Below are 20292 nucleotides of genomic sequence, written 5' to 3'. Positions count from 1 at the left end.
ATGGGGCTAGTTCTTGAGCCACGCTCCCAGTTGGCAATCTCGAGTTTCTTGACAGATGAACCGCACACAGGTTTTACTTCAAGAAAACTTGGTAATGTTTGCCCATTGCATTTGATAAACTGTACACAATGTGTGCATCCTCCATAAAAAGAAGGTTTCATATAGGCTTACTGACTCTTCTCCGACGTGTCGATTTCTGGGAACGCTGTATATACCTCTTGATCTATGCGATAACTTACGTAAAGTTATTCAATCTGTTCGTAGTTCTACCTCGTGATATGAGGCTGATCTTGAAAGAAACCAACCTAGAGACCACTTTAACCGGAAACCTTGATGTAGATGATGGTGATACCATCACCTTCCAATGCCTGGTCCTTCAAGCTTCTCCTGCAGCCACAATCTCCTGGAGGATTACCGAATCTCCAGGAGATACCATTGATGGGGTAACCAGGGTAACTGACAGAGGTGATGGTCTGATGGATACTGATTCTCACCTCCAACTGGTTCTTTCCAGCGAGCAACACCATAACCGTCTACTGACATGTGAAGCTACTCTGCGCATCAACTCGAAGACCCACACGATTTCAAGATCTGTTACTCTACGTGTTCATGGTAAAGAATCCTTTCCATGTTTTACGTATTGATAGTTAGGAGTTTTCGTTCCGCAACATATGGTGGATTCAAGAACGGAATAAATGTATTGTCAAATGCCTGCTGTGGGAGCAAAGACGTCTGTGGCGAAATTTAAAGGAGAATGAGACGATTGGAACAAGATAGATTGTGTGAAAACAGAAAAAATCAAAGAAACAGATCAACAAAAGTTTGAGGAAAATCAGACAAATAATGAGCATTTGAATATTGCGATCACTATTGCTATGGAGATAGCAAATTGGCAATGCGACAAAGATGTGTGATGTCACTTGTGAACAACTTTCCCAATTACTTTAGTATATATTTCACTTGAATTGCCTCTTTTATTACAACTATCCATAGATCATGTGTTCTTTCTACATGAGGGCATGTAATACATATTTTTTAAGAATACATCATGGATAAAGAGTTTGTATCATCATAAGAAAAAGCAAAAAGAGACATTTTGAGGGTATTTCATAGTCCACCAAAGGGAAAGTTGTTCATCAGTGACATCACACATCCTTGTCGCATTACCAATGGGAGGATCTCCATATCATTAGTGATTGCAATATTCAAATGCTCATAACGTTCTCATTATTTGTCCGATTTTTGTCAAACTTTATTCTTATTCTTTGATTTTTCTGTTTCTACACAAGCCTATTTTTTCCAAAGGTTTCATTCCCCTTTAATGAATACAAACAGCAGCTGATCAACGATACATTTGCAAATATGGCCAACAACTCTGGAACTACGACAAAATTGCTGTTCCGGTTAATCAAATTTCGACAATTACATTTATTCTGTTTATGAATCATGCGTACGATGCTGAGCAAAAACTCCCTGATATCTGTTCAAAAATGTTCCCACAAACAGCCACGTTGGAGGGCTGAGAATAAAAATCTGCGCATAGAACTGTGAAGAATCAGTTTCATTTGGTCCAATTGTGTCCTTAAGTTCTCCAATATGGCTCTTTATTGGAACTATCTACTGTACTTGTTTGGCTGAAGTTTGACAGCTACTTGAAAATCCTTCCCATTCTTGAGAAGACATCCAATTTAATTCATAGTCTATTAAACATTTGTGTATATGATTGATGGACAACACTGTAAAAACTTCGAAGATTCCCCAACATCCAAAAGTAGATCTAAACGGATATGTGAAGCTTATTTTTGGTTGGAAAAATTGAGCTTTTCATAGATTCCGGCAATAAACCTTCCGTAAGTGAAATATTTTCATGTGCTTTCTTGAAATATTTGAACAAATCGACATGAATAGTAATACATAAAAGTAAGACACTGTACCTGCGGTGTTATCATCAGTGATAAATTAAAATGGTTTTGCAGTATCAATGCTGATTTCTTGGGATCTATATAAATTCATGCTCATTGAGCAGAGGATATACATGTACGTATGACAAGGACAAACACATTTCTTGGAGTTAAAATATATAAACAATTCTATTGTGAGCAAATCTATTTACGCGGTCTATGGAATTGGGAATGTCAGCCAAAGTCTTCTTCTCCGATGCTGTAGGTAAACTGATCCACTCTCCTTACTGTGTTCAAAGGTCCTCCGAATACGGTAACACTTGAAGGAACAAATAACCTTCTTGAAGGTGCTCAGAGCTCCATAACCTGTTCAGTGCCCAACGCTTTCCCTGAGCCAAGGATCACCTGGGACATCGATGGTCGTGACGTCACGGGAATGACCACTAAAAGTGCAAGTGTAACAGATAGAGGGCGCTTTACCGTAAATAGTTCTCTTCCCTTTGACCCCCAGAGAAGCGACAATGGGAAAGTTGTGACATGCGGAGCAATTCATTCCAGTGTCAGTGGTGGGGAAGATCACGTGACGGATGCAGCAGCCACACTTGATGTTCACTGTAAGTACATGCATATACCATTCTGCTTAAACAGGACACATTTCCTACATACTAGGTGTGCGAGATACCAAAGACGCTCAGGCGAACTTGCAAAGACGGTAGGGGAAGGCGGGGTAAGTTGTGACAGTTTTTGCTTTTTGCATGTTAGAATTGATATGATTAATAATCTTGTCGAAATAAGTACCTTGCCTTGAAATTTAATTCTTCTGAAATATTTTCCACCTACATATAACTTTCTATTCCCACACTGAAAGTCATCGTGACCTTTGAAAAAAACGATGTCAAATGGCTCAACTTGCCCCATATGTGGGGTTAGTTTGAGCCACCTTCTGGGGTAAGTTGAGCCACAAAAACTATGTACAAAATGTATGAGGGGAGAACCAGCATGTCAATTTTTTGTTTAAAGTCTTTTCACTTGCTAATTCTCTATAAATACTAACATTCTTTAAAAGGAAAAGAGCAGCCATGTAAATTTACTCCTTTCAGCCAGCATTTCAATCGATTTTTATGGTTTGTTTGTTTTTTAAGATACATTACCATAGGAATTACCATGGCTCAACTTGCCCCATGCTGTTTGGCTCAACTTACCCCAGTCCGAACTTAGTGCGATAATTTTGTATCCACACATTTATTATGCATCCATCATATAAAAGACTATGACAAGAATGAAGATCCATACCTGGACTAATAATGTTGTTATCATGTCTTTATTATATTTAAAGACGTGTGTGTTTATAAAGCACTTATCTATTTCACACTCTTTTTTACTTTTTTGGCTGAAATTCATATTTTTCCCTCTAAAAAACTACTTTTTGTTTCAAAGTTAAAAACAATGTGGTGGGGTTAGGTGTTATGCTATGGGTCATCAATACATGACACCACCACAATGTCTGACTCATTCATTATTGGCCTGGGGCTGGTGGCTCAACTTGCCCCTATGCTCAACTTACCCCGCCTTCCCCTATATGTTTTTTGTAAGCCCAGTTACTTTCAAGGAATATGTTTTTGACGATAAATCTATATTCTTGCAGGGCAGGTCCCTTTACCATGTTTACCTCCCATATTTTACTTCTACTACAAAATAAAAAAAATAATTTGTTTTCTGGAAGGATGTCGTTAATCCATTGGCTATTCTCCCATATTGAGAGCCAATCAATTTTGCAGGAATCAAAATAAATGTATATGTGTATCTTTGAGAAATATCCTCTCACTCTTGATAGATTGCCCATCGAATATCACAGCAACATGTCCTGTGGTACGAGATGGCGACGAAGCCAGAGTTAGATGCAGCGAGGTGATTAGCAACCCGGCCACCGTCGTGAGGATGTTTGAACATGAGCAGACCATTCCCAAAACCTTGACGATTGTAAAATACAGAAATGTAACGTCACCGGTCCATGGGGTTAAAACAAAAGTCATTTACGAGAGGCAATTCACCAAGGACAGTGGTCCCAGGGAGTTCCGATGTTGCACAGAGTCTTCTACGATTTGTCCGAACATCTGTCATCGCTGTAGAGCTGACATTCAGTGTAAGTCTACTCTAATTTATGTATATGCCCTCTTCCCAAATTCAAAATTGTGCACCGGCCCATGCACAAACTCTAATGAATATCTTCCCTGTTTTCAGTCGAAAGAAGTAATGAATAGATTTGCTTGTTTTTATGGCCTCACCAGAGCGAAAAGAATGTCAGAGAAACATAGACTAAATGGTCCGGAAGATTATATCTATAAACAAACAATCATTAACATCTGCTATTGTCATGATTGTAGTATAATTCATCATAATCAATTTCGTATCATGAATGATATGCCTTTCTTTTGGCGTTGGTTTAAATACAGTTATCATATCTAAAGATTATTTCGTTCCGACACCTTTCACACTCCCAGATCCTCCTGAAGTTTATCGGCTTCCGGAAGGTCAAACACTCCAGGTCACAGAGGGGGATAGTGTCAATTTGACGTGTTGCGCAGACGCAAACCCCACCCCGGAAGGACTGATCACCTGGATTGCACAAGGTCGACATAATGTCTTCTGTTCACCCGAAGGCCATTCACATGTTATTGAAACAGTCAGGGGATCCACAGGTGACGCTTGCAGCACGTTGACCTTTGAACCAGTGACCACAGGGGATGCCGGGATACACGAATGCATGGCTGACAACGGATTCGCTACCTCGTACTCTGTCACCTTCGAGCTCCAAGTAAAATGTAAGATCTAGTCGGTGAAAAATATATTGCATTCGACAGAGTTACTGTTCAGGGTGGGTGTTTCATAAATATGATAAAGGTGTTTATAATATCTTGCACGACTTTACACACGACTGGAGGATACATGCTAAGCAAAGTTCGCTAAAAAAGATACATAATTTACCACAGTGTCACCACCTGGAAATTTACCCTGATTGGGCGCTCGAGCATCAAGGAATTCCTTCCTACCGGATACCCAATAGTGCTCGATGCTAAACTATGGTAAACTATAGGGTCTCCTACTGGGATAATTCTCACCACACGGTATCATTCAAGTTGGATATCAATTACATAAATATTACCTTTTAATTTTATTCACTGAGCTAATGTTCATTGATTCACTTTTACCTGCCAGTCCCGCCTTGCGCTACGGCAGACCAAAGCTCCATTTTATTAAACGATGGGAGTGACGCTACTCTACTGTGCGACGTTATTTCAAACCCACCATCCGAGGTCACGTGGTACTTTAACAACCAGCCAATCAACACGAGCAGTCCGCGGTATCAGGTGACTACTGGTGGCAGCGGTGGGATCAATCACATGCTCATAAGAAGTGAGATTGAAATACTTGGCATATCTGCTTCGATTGATGCAGGAAACTATTCCTGTATGGCTTACAACTCTCTGGGTAATGGCACGAGCCTCACTCATCTTCAAATTGCAAGTACGTTAACCTAATCGTTATATCTAACATTATCTTTTAAAATAATCTTTTCGTTTATTGTTTTTATTGAAAACTCCTTCATAATGATTCTTATTTGCATTTTGTTACTATATATTTCACGTTTCATATTATGAATGATAATCAATCTTCTCTTAGTTCTAAAATAGTTACCAGTTTATGAACCTCCTTGCCTTAATGGCACAAAAGGCTTCACTTCAAACCGGCACGGGCCCAGCCTTTTAAAACAAGGTACCTGGGTGTCACGTGGGAAGTGACTTTTTTTTATTATTTATCTACTGCTGCTTGAAACCAAATAAAGAATACGTAAAAACTGAGGATTATAGTTATGAAAGATTAAATCAAACCTTTTCAATATTTCTTTTGATTTCTTTGGCAATGATTGTACAAGAAAATATACATAGACGTGGATTATGGATAAAAAATATAACTTAACGGTAATCGTTGATGTGAGCCCCCATCATCCTATCTGGTCTGACATGCCCCACTCGGCCCTGGTGGTCGGTCTAGTTCCTCGCCTCCGCAGGTTGCGATGTCTCTTCCACTCGGCCTCGGCCTCCGCAGACTGTGTTACCCCTCGATGAGTAGCCCCCAGATAAGAGAGATGTGGCTTCAACGAATTAGTGGACGAGATCGAGCCCCCCAATGATGACATGAATTTTGACCAGTCATGTCGGTGGAGAACCGGCGGCAGCTGGGGTCGTTCCCGACCTTTCGTTTCAGGACGCGGACGCTTATTTACAACGGTAGTTGACTTTGGAAGGGACTTTTTGGGCCCGTCATCATGGTCGTAAAACTCAGTCCTGCAATGCAAATTGTGTGACATGAGATTTTTTTTTCGTTTCGCATCTGCGACGAAACATTCAATATGCGTTTCGTGTGCAAAATTCTGGTTGCTACTATGGTAACAGCGATTTATCCGATTGAGGACGACTTTCCAAAGCCACATTTGACTCCTCCTAGAGCTCGAGAGGCCGCCCGGGGGGCCCACTTCCATTGATTAGTGGATACCAGTAGCGACCACCCGTAAAAGGGGACAGAGTGGGCAGGTACGTTACGTATATAGGCCTATGTAACGTTATAAGGGTGTCAAAACGATGTTTAAAATGCTGAAATAAGGGATATATATTCAATACTTGTAGGGTTTCACAAGCCAAATACTTGTTAAGAGATGCATTTTCATAATCTGGAAAAGAATTGCTTCCCTTGTTTAGCATGTTTAGGGTACTTTTCGAAACCCCATGGTCGTGCCTGGTATCCACTCATCAATGGAAGTGGTCCCCCCGGAATTTGAATCTCGTTTGTGTATAAGGAGTAAACAAAAGAAACAAAGAAACAAAAGGAAACGAGTTCAAAGGTATCGCATATGATGTGTACATATCAACGCATGCGAAATGTTCGGCTGGAGAGGTTGATCTTATCCATGAAATCAATTGCCAGTGATCCACCAATAATCCACATTAAATGTAATATCGATTCGATGGACTGTAATGATCTATATTTAAGCCTTCATTCAGTAAGTTTTTCCTCACTCAATATGTTCTCGATTTGTTTGAAAAACCACTTTATTCTCCATGTCATAAATGTATTTTAGGTCCTGCATTTTGAATATCTCCAGCCATCAGTCGTAATATACATGCATGTATGCGGTACGGGTGTCGCGGAAAGGGATTTTGCACACGAAAAGCAGATTTGTAGGGCCTGTAACCCCCCTGTTACACAAAGCTTAGCATTGATCGTAGAGCAGTTTTCTACGTTTGATTCTATTGACTGTAATGCACAATCAATCTTAAAAATCAAGTGTATGATTAAGCGTTAACTTTTGTGTTAGGGGACCCTAATACTAGCGTCCGTGATGATTGCGAAAGGTCCCAAAGCTCGTCACCGACGTAGTCCCTCAGTTATAACTTAGACTGCCTACACGAACATCTGTAGTCTATTCTAGCTTAGGTGGTTCTCCCTGAAATACTAAAATTGACCTCCTAATATACCCTACCATTACTAGGAATAACTGTACAATTTCTATAAAGTAATCCAAAGAATTTTAATACTAGATGAGTGCATAAAGCAAGACATTCTTATTAATAAAGGCACTTCCTGTGTATCTGTACAACTACATTCATGAATGCTAGAGCACTGTATTGGCTATTTATGACGCCTGTATTAAAATGCTTCTACTCATAAAAAATATTTCTAACACCTGTATAAAATATGACATAAACCTGGTACACTTGTACTCTGAAGAGTGGGGGGGGGGCGGGGGGGGTATCAAACGTTTCCGACGCTTGCTTTTAAAACATTAAAACATATGTACATACAATCGTCTATTGGTCAACCCTCACTTGGACCAAGTTAATATTTCAAACACATGTTTGAACTGAATTAAAACATTCCAATTGTATTAAATTTCTTTCCTGACACCGGGACTGATCTACCTTTTGCTGAGAGGAGGAGGGGGTTGATCAGTTAGTTTGACCAAACGCCGATGAGTTGCGACGTACAAATGTACTGCGTCATTGTCTCCCTCCCGTAGAAGCCACTGTTATCGTCATCAGCAAAAAGTCTACATAATTTGCGTTTGATCCTTCTTTTTCAGGGAACCCAAGGATGGAGAAGGGGGGGCAACAGGGGGTGGGTGAACCCCTAAACCCCTCCTCTAGATTCGCCACTGTACCTTTTAAGTACTATTACTGACTCATTGAAACAAAAGCCCATCTTTGCCACCATGCGTGTCGTGAACTTCTACTCTACATTGGTAAATACTGTCTGGATTATACAGTATATCACTTGATGCGATCACTACTACAGTAATAAAATATTCCAGATTACAAGCCTTTTTTTCTTCTTTATATTTTGTAACATGTCTTTTTCTCGACTTTTCCCGATTTCCACCTCAGCTGTACCAGATCCCCCGACGGAACTTCAAGCTCCCATAAACTCAGTAAAAGAAACATCCTTATTGGTCGAATGGAAACCTGGCTACAATGGTGGCAAGGAACAGACATTTCGATTGGCCTATTGTTTGGTTGCCTCAATGACGTCATGTCTACAGATATCCAACCTTCGTAACAATACATCCTTCGAGTTTGCAGATACTCTTAAACCATACACCTTGTATGCCATTAGTGTCTGGAGTATAAATGAAGTAGGAGAAAGTACCGAAATTTCGATCAACGCCTCGACAAAACGTAAGAAATGCACACTGCCACTGTTATCCACTCGTATGATTCCAGACATGCCTTTAGAAACGCATAACGCTGATTGAAAAATATATATTCTGCAAACTATGTACTATTTCAAGTTTTGTATGCAGAAACGACGATGAAGTGTGGATATTTCCTATTTTCGACGGAGCCAAATTATGGAGCTATTTTGAATTCCTAATGGTGATGGCAAAATATTTCCCTTTTAAGTCACAGATGAAATACATAGAAAATGATATCCGCACTGTTCGCATTTACTACGGGGAACCTCCTACAACTCACCAAATCCTGTGTAAATGCCAGTCAAATCACAATGGAGAGCTGAGAAACTTTCGTCGAAAGTTGGTGGACCGGGACAGCATCGGAATCCCTTGACTCTGGACACCAACATATTTGCATTTGTTCGTCCATTGCAAATCTTAGGATGATCTGCTATCCCAGTCAAACAAGCTTCGACAAAAGCCTCTCAGCTTTCCATTTTTAGTTTAATGGAATTTTTAAAGAAAAAAAGAAAGCGTTGAAGATAATTTTTCCCCCAGTATATGCAAAAACTCTGTACTATTACCAGGGGGATGCGGTACATTTTGTATGACATACGTCATATTCGTTTTCTTAGCATTTTATTTCTAGGGGCAATATAGAGTCATACTGTAAAGACGAATCGTTATAATACTATTCTTCCTCTTTTCTTCCTTTGCCACATATTCCATTTTTTTCCTTCTCTTTCCCTGTTCTTTACTGCTTGCAAAATCACAGGGGAGGGGGCAGGGGTAGTCGTCTCCTGCTCAACCATAGTGCCGCCCCTGCTTTTTTATTCTGATTCTAACAAATAGTTTTTATTTTTTTCTTTTCATATTTTTCAGCTTTATCACCTTCGGACTTGGGTGAGTTTTATATTCAACAGTACTTTCTATTTTCAGTACGACCCATGCTACTAATTCAAATCCATATGACCTCACATGCAGTTAAAATAGGTTTGAGAATATTCTATCACATTGGAGATGGAGCTCGCTTATGAATGGGCAAGAGTCTATAATGGGTTAAGAAATTCCTAGCAATTTCGCTAAATAAGTTAACCGCAATATTCCAGAGTTTGACAGTTGTATAATTCTGAAGCACCTATCCAAATATCATTGAGGCAACAAATTTCACAACTTAGTAAGTTTGTGCTAGCGTGTTGTTACGGCTTTTAAGGAAGTTCTTATTATAACTTAAAGGGGAATGAAACCTTTGGAACAAGTAGGCTTATGTAGAAACATAAAAATCAAAGAATAAGAATAAAGAAAGTTTGAGAAAAATCGGAACAATAATGAGAAAGTTATGAGCATTTGAATATTTCAATCACTAATGCCATGGAGATCCTCCTATTGGCAATGTGACAAGGATCTATGATGTCACTGATGAACAACTTTCGCTTTGGTGGACTATAAAATGCCCTCAAAATGTCTCTATTTGCTTTTTCTTATGATGATACAAACTCTTTATCCATGATGTATTCTTAAAAAATATGTACTACATGCCCTCATGTAGAAAGAACACATGATCTATGGATAGATGTGATAAAAGAGGCAATTCAAGTGAAATATATACTAAAGTAATGCGGAGAGTTGTTCATCAGTGACATCACACATCTTTGTCGCATTGCCAATTTGCTATCTCCATAGCATTAGTGATCGCAATATTCAAATGCTCATAACTTTCTCATTATTTGTCCGATTTTTCTCAAACTTTCGTTGATCTGTTTCTTTGATTTTTCTGTTTTCACACAAGCTATCTTGTTCCAATGGTTTCATTCTCCTTTAAAGGGGGAGTGAACTGTGTGTATTCTCTCATTGACTGTGTGTTGTTAATACATAGCCTTAACATATACGTTTTTAGATATCTACTAATACTACAGAGAATACATTGACCTATAATTGTATTTGTAAAGAAAAACTAAAATGTTTTGAGAGGAAAAATAATTGTGCTACTTGGTAACATAATTATTGTGGTATAAATGTATTGAGTAGTTAATTAGCATGTTATCCTTCAAGTGGGTCTATAATTATAATAAGACTACAGTAGCATTATGGGTCAGGACACTGGTCAAGTATGAGTAGCTGAGGACTCGAGATGGCGCTATTGGTTCGTATCTGCTTTAAGAAAGTATACGTCTAACAGTGTAGTAAATAATAACATTTACAAGATCCACTAAGAACTGCCTCCATTTTGTGATGTATAGAATTCGAAATCACCTACAGCCCAAGCCAGGGCGTGGTCATCATGCAGTCTGCAGGCGGGTCAGCGATAGATGGCGCTATTCCCAATGACCTCTGCATCCGAATTGAGGTCAATCTAGGACAGGACTGGGTCCCAGGAGAAGGATGTCTTGAAGTGGGCGTGGTCAAGACTATACAACGTGATCTATTAGAAGGTCAGCTTCGAGGAGTAAGCTGTGGTCGAGAGTTATGTAGCATCCACAGTTCAGTGAAAGTTCAAAACAGCCAAGGTACCACTTTTTTCGTAACCCATGGCCACTAAAAAATGTAGTTCATTCGAATAAAAGTAGGAACGTATTAATCAAACTTATTGTTAAAAAATTAATCAAAATCGGATGTCAAGAAAGTTATGACATTTTAAGGTTTTCCTTATGTTCACAAATTTCATGAAAATCAGATGTCAAATGATAAAGTTATGATATTTCAATATTCACAAAACAGTTATACACACATCCAGATCCAAATGCAAATGAGGTTACTGATGACGTCATCCACTCATTTTTGTCTCACCTGCAGAGCAGAGTGAGACTATAGGAGCCGCTTTTCCGACGGCGGCGCACAGTGGGCCGGGACGAAACAAAAGTGCGCCAAAAGTCATTTTGGGCAATTTCAGATTTTTAATTTTTGTCATGCCCAGCTAAAAGACAATACTTTGAAGAATATTTCAGCAAAATATTTCATTCCGGAATTTGCATAAAGGTTGTTAATTTCCTACCTCAAATCGTAAAATGTGACATTTTGCGAAATGTCGCGTATATGACATCCTAGTTGAAAAACAGGCCATTTCACAGGAGGTTTTTCATGTAGGAATCTGAAATGGCTCCCACATAATCCTGATATATTCTTTTCTCGTGTGAAAGGGTTCAAAGTAGATAAAAGACACATTTTAAGAGGTTTATAGGATGATTTTTCCTCGAAATAGGCTGAAAAATCCATGTTTTTTGCATTTACAATAGAATAGTTTAGATTTCCGTGGATTTCCGTCTAAATTCTATAAACATCATTTTTCCCGATATCTAAGCTTTAAGTCGATACCAAATTTAGCTGCCCGTATTTGCCCGTTTTTATATTAGAACCGATTTAACTCGACACAACACCCCAAAAACCTGTTCAAAAACGGTCATTTTTATACCGCGCAGTCATCTTTAGCGCACCGCATGGGGGTACATTGCCGTTCGCTTTTGCACGGCGGGGACCATTCCCCTTCCATTCCATGAAAGTGACGTGAATTCCAGGCTTAATTTAAACAAAATAAATGTTGCTAAAACAAATAAGGGCTATACCCACAACTCTTCCAGGGAAAAAAATTACTTGTAGAATAATTTCATCTCAAAACCCTCGTAATAGTGATACATTCGTGGTGTTATTTACTCAACGTTTTACACAGGTCAACACAGCTTGATAAAGCACGGTTAATATTTTTCAGATTTTAAAGTTTTTTTGTTTATAAATGTAATCAATAATCATTTTGATGCAGTAAAAAATATTTTCGGCATCTCTTAAAACACTTTTAAGGCATAAACTAACATTCACTCTGCCCAACTTTAAAGTAGCACATAACACAAAGTTTATATACTACTCTATGTAATTTGTGTTTTCACAGATATTTCAAGTAGCCAATCAAAATTTGGTATGAAGAAGACGTCATATCGGTTTTAGATTATGTTCAGTCGATTCTACGCCCAAAATTACCCATAATCAACATGTTAAAGTAAAAATCTAACACGGAATATAATTTTGGCGCACTTTCAACCCATTCTGGCCCACTATGCGACGGCAGTGGCGTCAACATCAAATCTTAACATGAGGTTAAGTTTTTGAAATGACATCATAACTTAGAAAGTATATAGACCTAGTTCATGAAACTTGGCCATAGGGTTAATCAAATATCACTAAACATCCTATCAGAGTTTCATGTCACATGAACAAGGTCAAAGGTCATTTAGGGTCAATGAACTTAGACCATGTTGGGGGAATCAACATCAAAATCTTAACCTGAGGTTAAGTTTTTGAAATGTCATCATAACTTAGAAAATATATGGACCTAGTTCATTAAACTTAGACATTAGTTTAATCAAGTATCACCACACATCCTGCATGAGTTACACGTCACATGACCAAGGTCAAAGGTCATTTAGGGTCAATGAACTTTGGCCGATTTGGGGGTATCTGTTGAATTACAATCAAAACTTTAAAAGTTTTTTGATCTCATTCATGAAACTTGGACATAAGAGTAATCAAGTATCACTGAACATCCTGTGTGCATTTTAGGTCATATGACCAAGGTCAAAGGTCAATGAACTTTGGCCATAATGGGGGTATCTGTTGAATTACCATCATAACTTTGCAAGTTTATTGATCTGACGTTTGAAACTTGGACATAAGAGTAATCAAGTATCACTGAATATCCTGTGCAAGTTTCAGGTCACATGATCAAGGTCAAAGGTCATGTGAGGTCAATGAACTTTGGCCACATTGGGGGTATTTGTTAAATTACCATCCTCTGTAAGTGTATTGGTCTAGTTCATAAAACGTGGAAATAAGAGTAACACTGAATCACTGAACATCTTGTGCGAGTTATAGTAGTTTTCAAAGTCAGCACTGCTGCTATGTTGAATCGCGTGATGCAGGTGAGACGGCCAGAGGCATTCCACTTGTTCAAAATTTTATTTAAACAAAATATGAAACATAATTTTACACTCATGTACATGTGAAACAATGTTTGATTTCTCGCTGAACTTGTGGAAGTACCATTGTTGTAACCAACAGACTGTTATCATATACTGTTGTCAATATAATCAAATCTACCCCCCAAATAAAATACTTTATAATAAATAAAAAACATTCAATGTAAAAAATGAAAAATCCATATCCATATCACTGTGTTAAGAATATGTGGTGTTAGGGAAACGCAAGGGAAACTTTAAAACTTTCAAAGCTTTCTTAATTTACATCCGATTTACATAAAATTTTCTGTGGTATGCTAGTCTGGGTTTTCTCTTTTTATTCAATAGCTTTTTTGTTGTGATGTTCTCGACCTTTCAGCTAGATTTAAGTTTTCTTTATCTCGGGCATGTACAAATATATATACTAGTGCCAGTCTCTCTGATAACAATATTCAATTATTTAATAGTGCATATCACAGGAAAGCAATAACATCAAAATCTTAAACGCTTAGGTTGTAGGTAAAATCACTTCAAGTAGTTATATGGTTGGTTCATTCCACATGTCAAAAAAGAAAATAAAATAAATGTTGAGGGAGAGAGAGAGAGAGAGAGAGAGAAAGGGAGATAGATAAGTTTGTGTTGGCTAGCGTCCATCTTACAACCGGGAAGTCAGTAGTTGATGCCCCAGCCGCATCAGACCAAAAGGCGTTTAAGAGATTGGAGTTTCTGAATACCATGTTTATAAAGCTCGGTCGATCTGGCGCTGCACGGTGGCTGTCGGGCCCACGATCGATTGGGCAAAATCAATTGTATGAGTAATTCTATTTCAGATAAGATCTATTTTCTATTTCGAGCAATAAAATATGGATTATCAATTTTGGGGTTAAATACCATTTTTTCTCTTTAACCTCAGGTATCCCCTGGACGATAATCATAATCATATCTGGTTCCGTTAAAGGCATGATATTATTAATACTCATTGTAGTCTTTTGCTGGTGCATCTGCCGGAGGAGGAAGAATAACAAGGAGACAATTAGAGATCTCAAAAGTAAGTTACGATCCCTTTTTTGTGTTTTAAGATAGGATACAACATTACTAAGTCCCCCTCACACCTAACCGTATTGCCTGAAATATGCCTTGCGATAGCTGGCGAAAGGCATGTTTTAAGAAATCGCTTTCAATGGTAACGGATAGTAAATCATATTTACCCTTCGTGTTTGGGTTCGCACACCTTCTAAACTAACAGCTGCAATTATTCAAATTCGCGCAGAAATTTTGAACATGTATAAAATTTCCCGACGAATTGAGAAATCGTTGGTCATCTGTTTGAATTCGCATCTCTTATTTAGTCTGCGGTAATCGTTCGTTTATCGTTCGTGTTTTTTGGTCGCGCATAGTCCCTCAACGCACATTTGCCAAAGTGGCCCGATCTCGAAAGAACCCGTAACGAACCAACACGATGACGCAACGAACAAGATTTCCCGATCTAATCCCTCGCTTACTATTCGTTCGTCTTCTTGGGTTATATCAGCCCTTTGCTCGCCTTCAGCAGCAATTCTCTCATGTCAAATTTATCCTTCGCTTACTGTTCGTTGATAAATTTGACAATAGTTACTGATCGCATCATTTGACTGAAATTTTATTTGAATTCGTTGAATTCGCGTGCATTTCGTTCATTTTTTTCCATTCGTCACCCTTCGTCCTCCTACATTCGGTCAGGTGTGAGGGGGCTTTAAGGCCACTCGAATGAAGTGTTAGCCTATGCACATCCATGCCTTCAGACTATTAAATCTCACGTCGAGTCACGGTTCCCCGGCATCGCTGTTTTTTTTAAATCTTAACATGCTTGTCCCTTCCCCTCTCTCCTTTAGAAACAGCATCATCTGATCCTGTCCGGCAGAGTCCGAGTAGTTGGTACCAACCTTTGTCCTTCCGGAGGAATTCCCTACAACCTCCTGCTCTACCACCGGATAGACCGAGTGTCAAGTCCAAAACAGACCCCGAAGGTGAAGGTAAGTATCAGACTGACAGTCATAGGGACGCACCATTAGATATTCGGGGGGGGGGGGGGGCTGCAATTAAAACAAAATCTTGACTTGCTAAATGACACACCATCAGAGTAAAACAAAAGAATGGTACAGTGATAAGTCATCTGAGGGGGGGGGGACTTGTTTCAATGGAATTTTATCAATTGGATTTATTTTAGGACGGTTTGTTTTGTCCTATACAAACTATATTTTTTGATATCTTCGTATTTTATATTTTGTGAGTATTTCTCTCTCATTTATTTTTTTTCTCATTTGATTACATATGTCTGTATTTGTACTCTGTTAATGGTTTTGTTATCTATTTTTGAGGGGCCCACATTGTACAAGCATTGCTTTTTAGTGGGTCCCTCCATTTCCATCTTAATTTAATTTCTATTGAAAAATAGTATACTTATTTAAAACCTCCAATGTGTTGCCCAAAACGTGTAAGTTTTTTTTTCACAACATATGTATTATTATTTTTGTTTCTTTACAATGGATACAAATACTTATTTTTTATATATATGGTATACAATTTGTTTTTGTTTGATGGAAGTGAAATAAATAAAATTGAATTGAAAAATAAGGAAAAAAAACAAAACTTTACTCAAAGAAGAAAGGAAAAAAATTGCCTCAAACCAGAACTTCCAGCCCCCTTGGTATCTGATGGTGCGTCCCTTATCAAATATGAGTAAAATACTTCGTAGATACATGGATTGCTGACCTCTTAATGTCACAGATGACGATGGAGGACTTGGACCTCCACCCGGATGTCCCGCGGTGTCTCCGGGGACATTTGCTCCACGCTTGATTTCGTATAAGATTAACACGGATCATCCCGTATTGCCGATTCGGGGTCATCCATGCACAGTCAGGGATTACCGTGTATACACCGGATAATCATTCGGCGCCATCCTTGATGAACTGGAATATCCAGGAGAGAAATTGAACAAGTTCAATTTTTCATCCAGGAGTATACGAACGAATAATTATCCGTGCATTCTTCCTTGTAGCCGCCGTGTACGTCCCGAATGTATCATACAGGCTCCGTGTATGCCCGGGAGGTACTGGATAATACCGGCTATATCTGGGATCGAAAATTTCCATTATATGCGAACATAAACAATAGTCCGTTTTCTTCGCCATTTTTATATATAGGCGTTACAAAAATGAAGGATACTTAATCTTGGACACTGCTCTAGAAATATCCTAGTAGAGGCCTTAGCCACCGTGAAGGTCCGTGTAACGACCAAGTAACTGTAGTCACTCTGGCAGTGGCAGGAAAACATTAATTTGACACCCCGGATCACCACGACTGAGATCCGTGTTGCATTCTTGAAGATGTGAAGAATGGGTTTGTAGAAGTTTGTGATGCAGGGTATGCGGAGTGTGACATACATGAGTGCGTGTACATGGACATAAAAGGATACTCGTAGGGGTGTGTGTGCGCGTGCGACAGATGAGGGTTAATGTGTGTATGCGTTCCCCATTTCACTTAACAATGGTATTTTTGCAGCATAGTTAATTCAATAGACCAGTTCGTAATTACTTCATGGGCAATTTTGGTCAAATAACCTTTCATTTCTTTCATCATGATAGGCAGATTTCAAAGCAAGATATTACGTAAGCTTGCCTTACATAGCAGGATGAAGGAATTGAATAGACCAGGTGACCAGAATAGCCCACCAATGAACGCTTAATGAAGGTATTTGCATTCCTACTTTGAATGCATATCTTAGCATGTTGCACAATGTACTTGACAAACTGTGAAATACTAGTCGTTCGTGGAAGCATTGTTGTTTTTTGTGGATGTAAATGAAAACGACAATTCAAAAGAATATATGAATAATGAAGACATCAAAGTTGGTGCTTATCTCATTAGATTTTAAAGCACCATGTCACTTTAGTGCAAATGACCTTCTTCTGATCATGCGTAGAATCTTTTGATCATGCGCAGAAAGGAACTACGAACTGGCTTATTACAGTAAAGAACCATGTAAACGTTTTCTGCAGCGTTCCGAGCGTTCATATCACTCCTACCAGGGACGCCCTCTTACGTCCCTGGTCCTACAAATGAAGCTTAGGTTTTATGAGCCTAATTACAATAGGAAGGCTAAAGATATTCGTTCGACCCAAATTGTTTTCAATTTGATATTGCTGATTAACAAAAGTCTATGAATATAATTGCGAATCTAACACTGATTTTCGAAATCGTCTACTTCCTATGTCTAAATTGGGAAGATATGTCAATAGCTTTGGAACTATTCTTTTGACTTGCGGAAGAATTGGGGCTATTTTACTTTTTCAGTTGATAAATTTGATCCCATCATCGTTATCTTCATAAATGGCGATTTGTTTTTAAAATATTTCTCTGGTCAGATATGAAATGTCAGATGTATATCCTATCCAATGGTAGTAAACATTCGACAATCTAATGTCACCTTTATTTTTTTATGAACTTTTCAAAAGTCTATCGGGAATGTTTTACGCGCGTGACACCCCTAGTGCACAGTAAAATCAGTGACGCGAGAGGTATCCCCCTGATGTACCTTGTGAAATTAACCAACAACACAACATACAAACCCATGTAATTAGTAGATTGGATTTCCCATCATTCGTTTTTTACATTATTTGTTAACGTTGCAGATCCAGCTTATGAGATTCCGGATCAAACTCCAATTCGGGTGAGTATCGTTAATCAAAGTAATTCAAGCCAGGAGTGGGGTTCCGTGTCCGAGTGGAAAGTTCATCAGGTGTTCAGTGCACTGTAAAAACTGTGGTGTTAAAACTGACACCAATTGGTGTTAATAGAGGACCACACCCTGAGGTGTTAAAATAACACCCTAGAGATTGGACATAACACCAAATATTGTAAATGTAACAACCATAGGGGTTGTAATAACACCTATAGGTGTAAAAATAACACCACCAATTTAACACCGGTGTAAAATAACTGGTGTGGTCCTTTATGTACACCGGTTAACACCACAGCTTTTGCTGTGTGTGCTTCTATTTGTTTACAAAGGGCATTGTGCAAATTTCCGTTCAAATTATGACAGTGATGGATTTTCTCATGCATATTTTGAGGTTGATTGGAGCCCTGGGAATCTTTGACAAGGCAGACAGATAATGGAGTTCCATGGACAGATCAGTGTTCTGTCTTTCAAAGAGTTGCTATGAATCCGATCAACCTCAACTATATGGAAATCTGTAAAAGTCATAAATTTTCCTACAGAAGATAAAGAATGGCACACTCAGTCCTTCAGACAACGATGGACGAAAAATAACAATGATAATAATTATAATGAAAATGATAATACATAGGATTTATATAGCGTATTTTCCATTTTTATTACAACCTCAAGATGCTTAGAAAACATGAAAAACAAAATGTGGGTTAATGTATGAGTATACATAACATCTCGATAACTTGCAATTAGTTGTTGGCGTTGCTGGCTCTTCATAGTCGCGGTTCGGATCAATCGCAACTCTCTATAAGAAGGAGCCCTGAAATGTATTTTTTTATACAATTTTTCACTCTTACTTCCCATCAGACATTCATGTATGACGACACTTCACCGAGATCCCCTTCCGCCGCGAGAGAAGACCCGGATGTTGCTGATGACGGATATATTCCGATGATGACTAACACAATGACAACCTTCACGAAGCCGTCCATCAAACCTAAACCTCCAAAACCATTACCTAAACCCTCATCTACATATGACAACATCAGAGGAGGAGTTTATGAGAATCTCAGGATTTGAAAAGAAAGGGCTCCAGACATGCTAGATAAAATCAACTATAATTATCATCACCACTTCAGCCAGTGGCGGACCGTGAGACTATAGGCACCGCTTTTCCGACGGCGGCGGCGTCAACATCAAATATTAACCGAAGGTTAAGTTTTTGAAATTACAGCATAACCTAGAAAGTATATGGACCTTAGACATAATGGTGATCAAGTATTAATAAACATTCTGTCCGAGATTTAGGTCACATGACCAAGGTCAAAGGTCATTTAGGGTCAATGATCTTAGACCATGTTGGGGGAATCAACATCAAAATCTCAACCTAAGGTTAAGTTTTTGAAATTTCGTAATAACTTCAGTAGTATATAGACCTAGTTCATAAAACCTGGCCATAAAGATGAGCAACTCTTAATAAAGATCCTGCTTGAGTTTCAAGTCACATAATTAAGGTCAAAGGCTATTTAGGGTCAATGAACTTTGACCATGTTTGGGGTATTTGTTGAATTACCATCATAATCTTGAACGTTTATAGATCTGATTCATATTACTTTGACATAAGAGTACATGAATTTGGCGCTCTACCACTGATGACCGGTTATCTCTAAATGCAAAGCTAATCTGGTCCGGTATCAGAATTTTCTCAGAGTTGGACGAACTCGCTCATTTTCGAGTGAGATTTGCATCTTTCTAGAGTAATTTTACACTTTTTTGGACTAAAAGTGTTTAAAAGATGCAAAGTTCACTTCAGAAAGAGCTATAAGTCACTCTAGAAGGACGTGCAGTTCACTCCAAATGGATTGGTCCTTACTATCACTCTATTAAAGGAGGTGTTGCAAGAAAATGTTTGCAATCAATCGCAAATATTCCGTTGCAATTTTACGTTTGATTGATCACTTTTAACTATAGCAAATCGGGGCTAATATTTTGTGCTCAATCAGCTCT

At 38.6% G+C, this 20292-nt stretch overlaps 1 protein-coding gene across 1 annotated transcript in view; it reads left to right on the top strand.

Moving 5' to 3' along the window:
• The window catches only part of LOC121419833 (hemicentin-1-like), a 34688-nt gene extending 15219 nt beyond the window's left edge, over nt 1-19469 (top strand). The window contains exons 6-17 of the mRNA XM_041614296.1: nt 265-612; nt 2201-2515; nt 3736-4044; nt 4403-4723; nt 5118-5426; nt 8342-8632; nt 9511-9531; nt 10869-11135; nt 14485-14619; nt 15443-15583; nt 18245-18282; nt 19153-19469. Coding sequence (XP_041470230.1) covers nt 265-612; nt 2201-2515; nt 3736-4044; nt 4403-4723; nt 5118-5426; nt 8342-8632; nt 9511-9531; nt 10869-11135; nt 14485-14619; nt 15443-15583; nt 18245-18282; nt 19153-19365 — 2708 coding nt within the window. The 3' untranslated portion in view covers nt 19366-19469. The remainder of the gene's footprint in view (nt 1-264; nt 613-2200; nt 2516-3735; nt 4045-4402; nt 4724-5117; nt 5427-8341; nt 8633-9510; nt 9532-10868; nt 11136-14484; nt 14620-15442; nt 15584-18244; nt 18283-19152) is intronic.
• The last annotated feature ends 823 nt before the right edge of the window (nt 19470-20292 follow it).

Source organism: Lytechinus variegatus, chromosome 8 (assembly GCF_018143015.1).
Source record: "Lytechinus variegatus isolate NC3 chromosome 8, Lvar_3.0, whole genome shotgun sequence".
NCBI classification, from domain to species: Eukaryota; Metazoa; Echinodermata; class Echinoidea; order Temnopleuroida; family Toxopneustidae; genus Lytechinus; species Lytechinus variegatus.
Note: the sequence above shows the minus strand (reverse complement) of the source record. Positions and strands in the feature narration are given on the sequence as shown.